Source organism: Juglans regia, unplaced genomic scaffold (assembly GCF_001411555.2).
Source record: "Juglans regia cultivar Chandler unplaced genomic scaffold, Walnut 2.0 Scaffold_151, whole genome shotgun sequence".
Taxonomy (NCBI): domain Eukaryota; kingdom Viridiplantae; phylum Streptophyta; class Magnoliopsida; order Fagales; family Juglandaceae; genus Juglans; species Juglans regia.
Genome location: NW_023345631.1, coordinates 37,015 through 43,097, shown reverse-complemented (window position 1 = coordinate 43,097; position 6,083 = coordinate 37,015). Strand labels below are relative to the sequence as shown.

Sequence of the window (6,083 nt, the reverse complement as noted above, 5' to 3'; positions counted from 1 at the left end):
TAATTGCCAAGGAAAACAGAGAGGTTTTGTACTGGGTCCGAGATGGCGAAAGAAGAAACGTACTTATGTCTGCTGTCCGACATCGACAGGCTAAAATCTTTGGAATAATATACGGTTTAAGAGAGACGAAAGCTACATTACTATCAGCTCGAGATCATCTCGGCAATAACATATTACATGTAGCTGGGACGTTAACAGAATTCTCTCCGCCTGATCACATCACAGGTACTGCAGCTTTGAAGATGCAAAGAGAATTACAGTGGTTCAAGGTCAGCACTCCCTCTTTAATTATATATATATATATTTCTGTGTGCATGCTCTGATCTTTACTCACGTGGTACTGCATGTTACCAAATATATTTTAGTTATAAAATTTTTTTATAAAAATAAATTTATAAATTGATATAGTTTGACGTGTCACGTTAAATTATAAAATTATTTTTATATAAAATATAATTAACTTATCATATAAAGTTATATAGTTTGACGTGTCACGTTAAATTATAAAATTATTTTTATATAAAATATAATTAACTTATCATATAAAGTTATGATAATTTATAAATTTATTTTTATAATCGTAGTGCATTCTCTACCAAATATATATTTTCAGAAAGAGAGATAGGAGAGCAAATCCGTGCGTACCGGAACATATGATGAGATTAGAGATTTCGGCCTACAGTTTCCTACTTTTCTGAAAATAAAGTTAATAAACTACCAATCCATTGAGCGTGCACTATGTTCATTTGGGAACTGTCGTTATTACCGTCTGACCTTATAGTTGACATAATTGCCTCGGTGATCGTGACCAATAGCCGTAGACCGTCCCTAATAATATAATGATATATATAGTTATAGATTATATAAATATTATGTAATCGTTTTAAAAATAAATAAAATTTATTATTAAAATATTAATTTTTTAATATAAATCTTATATTTATTTATTTTTTTAAAAAAAATTACATAATACTTATATATTCTATAATTATAAATATAATTTCTCATTCTGTAATATTGGTTTCACCCCCACCCACCGAATTTCAAAAAATGGGGACCGCAGAAAATTAATTGATAAATTATACCCTTTTTAGCCCTATCCCCCTCTAGAGGTATTTTAGTGAGGAGTAATGTTATATATATTTATATTTTTATTTATAAGACTCATTTTGTTATTTTTTTTAAATTTAAAATTTAAATTTAAAATTTAAAATTAAAATTAAAATTTTATGATTTTATGATTTTCAATATATTAATAACTGACATGTGGAGAAGTAAGTTTTTTATAAATTTTTCTTAAGTACATTTAACATTTTTCTTTAGTGATAGTTTCTATAGGAATTGAACGATCCTATTTGGTCAAATACCTTGCGGAAAACTCATATGTTCCTTTCATTACAGACCTAATAATGTTATGCACCATATTTTCATTTTACTGTCATCTCATTATATAAAATATAACACATTTATCACTATTAAATGATAAAAAAAATCATCTAATAAAAGATTATATAATGATGATAAATGTGTTACATTTTATATAATAAGATGAAAGTGAGATGATAGTGTGATGTATAAAACTATCCATATTTCAATATACATAGATCTAAATATCAAGGCAATCACAGGTATCAAAACCACAATCTAGAAATTGAAAAACAACAAAAAATAATAAACACAAAATTTTAGTAGCAAAATAGAAATTCATTTAAAAAAAAAAAAAACTCTTTCATAATCTAAAACACAAAATTTTCAAATTACTTTTACGTAAAAACACTTGTACCTCCAGAAAACCCAACTTGCAATCTTGGCAAATGATCGGTTCGCCTCCCACCGTGGTGGCTCTAGAACTTCTAACAACTTTCTAAGTGGATCACTTTGACAAAAGAATCTCGAACTCCAGTGGTTATATGCTTTTCTATGGTTTGGCATTATCTCGAGGATTCAATATTCTCAAGGAAGACAATATATTATACGGTGTTGTGACCTCTATTTGTGTTTTTCACAATAATTAAAGTACTCGTCTTTTGTCGCCATGGATGCATAAGCTAGGTTCGATCAAATTGTCAGTCTTTCGAATATTAATGGGAAATTTTGGTTTCTTTTCTTTCTAAAATTTTGTGTATGATCAAATGTAGGGGGTGGAGAAGTTGTGCAATCCCATGTATAGGAACGAAAGAAACTTCGCCGGTTTGACTCCTGAACAAGTGTTCACGCAGACCCACAAAAAGTTGATTGAAGAGGGAGAGCGATGGACGAAGGACACGGCAAGTTCTTGTACAGTGGTAGGTACACTCATTATGACTATTATGTTCGCTGCAGCATTTACCGTCCCAGGAAGTAACAATCAAGATACCGGTTTTCCAATTTTCTTAAATAGAAAATTGTTTAAGATCTTTATAATAGCAGATTCTCTATCACTATTTTCTTCCTCAACTTCAGTATTGATATTTTTGGGAATCCTCACGTTACATTTTGAAGCAGAATATTTCCAAAAATCCTTGCCAACTAAGATGATAATGGGTCTTTTCACCCTCTTCTTCTCCATTGCAACAATGATGATAGCCTTTTCTTCTGCTATTTTGATTATGTTGCGTGGAGAATCCTGGATTGGCATTCCTCTTATTGGTTTAGCTAGTGTTCCTATTTCCTTGTATGTATACATGTACTTCGGCCTTCTTTTTCACATGTTTGTTTCAACCTATGGATCCGACACCTTTGATAGGAAAATGAAATCGGGGCTTGACTTGGGTTTCTCAATATGAATGATGTATGGATCATGTTCTATCAATATGTGGCGTACTAGTCAGGACGAATGATGCCCTTTCCCGACCACCTTTTTTATGTGTTTTTTTGGATAGATGACTGATGAATTTTAAGCTAGCTGTTGTGGCACATTTTGTAACTTGTCTTTTTCTTTTCTCATACCGTTGTTGTCCAAATTTGTATGTATTTGTGAAATCATCACTTGTTTGAAAAGTTTAGAAGTAAATTTAGTTATTTATATTATAGTTTTAACATTTTCCCTAATGCATAAGCTACAAGAGTTGCTATTTCTTATCTTTATTCATTATGGTTCTTATACACATAAATACAAATATTTCATAAATGCTCATTTCATGATTACTCCCCCGTTAATTAAGGTAATTATCATTTGTAATGAACCATTCTAATATTATTGAGAGATTGAATAAGAATAATTTTAGTAAACTTAAATTAAGTTAAATGAGTTATTTTGGATATGCCACTCGCCCAAATTTATTATGGTGAATTATGAATTATTATTGAGCTCAATAATTAGGTTAAAGTTTAATTAATATTTATGGATTAAGTAGGTCCTATTTAATTGGTGATAGGCTCGACTATTATTCAAAAAGCCCATAAAAATTTATTGGACGAGTTGAATACTAGGCCCATTAAAATTTATTGAATACTAGGCTTATGAAAATATGGAAAGCCCAAGAGCTTATTTGGATCATTTTAGCAAGCCAACCCTTTCGTTGGAGCCCAAATAAGGATCTGCAGAAAACAAATAAGGAGTACAAATATATACGTATACAAAAATGCTAGAAAGCACGCCGGTCATGAGATACGAAACACACAACCTCCATGTCATCAATAAACATATGATTTGGAAACATGATTTGTACATCCTATGGTGTAAAAGTCATGTGCACTTTCTTTAAAAAATATAGATAAATATGGGACTCACTTGAAAAAATTTACATTTTAATGGTAGGTCCTACTATATTCTAAAGGAATGCGTGAGCCTTACACACACTAAAATTGTATCTAATATTATTCTTTGATTTGTCTTACTTTTATTGTAACTTTTAATTAATGGCACTTCAGTTTGTAAAGCATTTCTAGTAAAAATAATAGCCCCTCAAAATCTTTAAAAAAAGAACTTCCTTCTCTTTAATTAATGGCATCTTACATATGGTAAGATTTATTGTCATCAACCTAGCCAAGATCTATGGAACATATCATCATAGTTAAAGATTACAGATGTCCTAAAACTCATTATCTTTTTTTCCCCTGAAATAAACGAAGAACGTGAAGTCATAGATCAAAAGGTAAACAGAATCTAAGTGGCCTGAGATTTTATTAAGTGTAATAATATAGAACTAATTAATATAGAATTATTCTACTTTTGGAAATTATTAGTAATATTGGTGCGTGAGCCATTTCGTAGGGTTCCAATTGCTTATTTGAATCACCACCCGACTTTGTAGACCACCTTCCAACTGTGATTCTGTTGAAAGTGCACGTGCCAAATAGGATTTTAGATGGATTAGCGCAAAAGAACAGAAGCAAACAAACACAAAATAAAATAAGAAAGAAAAAAGAGGAAGGGAAGGAGTTTTATGTTTCAGCTACATGTGAATAAATGGGAAATATTAACATGAATTAGGTAATTTTAGTGTTTAACAAGATTTTCGAACTATAAATGTTATTATTCAAATTTCTAAGTATATATATACTTAAAAGTGTCTCTCAATTGTTGAATGGTACTTTTATTTGCATTTTTTTCTAACATTTTGTATAACAAATACAGGAGGTGGAGAGCCTTTGCAATCCAACGATTACAACCTTTATGAACGCAGATGGTTTGACTCCTAGACAATTGTTTACAAAGACCCACAAGGACTTGATGAAAGAAGGAGAGCGATGGATGAAGGACACATCAACTTCTTGTACGGTAGTAGGTGCTCTCATTATCACTATTATGTTTGTAGCAGTATTTACGGTTCCAAGTGGTAATAACCAAGATACAGGCTTGCCAATATTCGTACATGATAACTTGTTTAAGATCTTTATAATAACTGATTCCCTGTCGCTTTTTTCTTCCTCGGCTTCAGTATTGATGTTTTTGGCGATCCTCACATCACGATACGTTGAAGAAGATTTTCTCAAATCCTTGCCTAAAAGAATGATAATAGGCATTTGCACCATCTTCTTCTCTATTGCAACTATGATGATAGCCTTTTCTACTGCTCTTGTATACTTAGAGTTTGTACCTAGTGTTACTAAAAAAAAATCATAATTTCTTTGAGTTTGTACTTAGTGTTACTAAAAAAAAAATCATAATTTATGTGAGTTTGTACCTAGTGTTACTAAAAAAAATCATAATTTATGTAGATCTGTCGGGAAAAAGAAAAACGCCAAGAATACACAATGTCTCAAAATTTTTCCTTTTTCTAAATAATTTTTTCTCAGTGACTTCAAATATGCGCAAAGGTTTCCTTTGCAGACAAGGGTTAAGTTAAACATGATCAGCTCCGCCCCTCATATGAAGTATAAGCAACAACGTCGGCATCTGATGAACCCAGCGACGAGACTCACTACTGCATAAAGCTCTTGTACAATTTCACTGGCAAAGTTTTAAGTTGTGATCCTTTCACCTGTTGATGACATAAACAAGCAAGAACACAATTTGATCTGTAATGGGTCATTAAGGGACAGAAACGCCATTTCCAGGCAGACGTGGCACTGCCATGAGTGGACATATGGTAGTGCCACGTTACCATTTAAATATTGTTTGTTTATAGTATTTTTAAAATAAAATTATGAAAATATGATTATTTATTTATGATAATTAAAATTGTATTAAATTAAAAGATCAACGTAAGAAGAGGTGAGATACCTTATATAAAAGCTCCAATATAATAACTACATTGCTCCGATGGAGAGGGAGTAAAATAAAAATAAACGGGACAATGAACTATGTTATCCCAGTAATGATACTCATAATTTCTTTTGTTTGTTTTTACGAATGAGATGAGATGAGTTGAGATTAAAGTTAAAATTTGAATAAATTATTGTTAGAATATATTTTTTAATATTATTTTTATTTTGAGATTTAAAAAAATTGAATTATTTATTTTATTTTATATAAAAATTTAAGAAAATTGTAATGATTAGATAAGATGAAATGAGATGAGTTGATAGAAATTGTGAAAACAAACAAAAGTAGTGCTCCATCTTTCGAGAGATGTAGCCTGAGGATGTCTAAGGCAAAAAGAAAAATAATTCTATTTTTTCTTATTTATTTTCATTCAATTTTTTGGTTTACTTAAAAT

At 30.5% G+C, this 6,083-nt stretch overlaps 1 protein-coding gene across 1 annotated transcript; it reads left to right on the top strand.

The window, feature by feature from the left end:
• Window positions 1–12: 12 nt before the first annotated feature.
• On the top strand, window positions 13–5,047 carry LOC118345134 (ankyrin repeat-containing protein NPR4-like). Its single transcript, XM_035686916.1, has 3 exons — window positions 13–269; window positions 2,139–2,285; window positions 4,559–5,047. Exons 1-3 carry the CDS (start codon window positions 66–68, stop codon window positions 5,045–5,047), a joined length of 840 nt encoding a protein of 279 aa, XP_035542809.1. The 5' UTR covers window positions 13–65.
• Window positions 5,048–6,083: the final 1,036 nt, after the last annotated feature.

Coding starts and splice junctions, on each gene's coding strand:
- LOC118345134 (XM_035686916.1), top strand. CDS start 66: ATGTCTGCTGTCCGACATCGACAGGCTAAAATCTTTGGAATAATATAC. Junction 270..2,138: donor GAGAATTACAGTGGTTCAAG/GTCAGCACTCCC, acceptor GATCAAATGTAG/GGGGTGGAGAAGTTGTGCAA. Junction 2,286..4,558: donor CGGCAAGTTCTTGTACAGTG/GTAGGTACACTC, acceptor TAACAAATACAG/GAGGTGGAGAGCCTTTGCAA.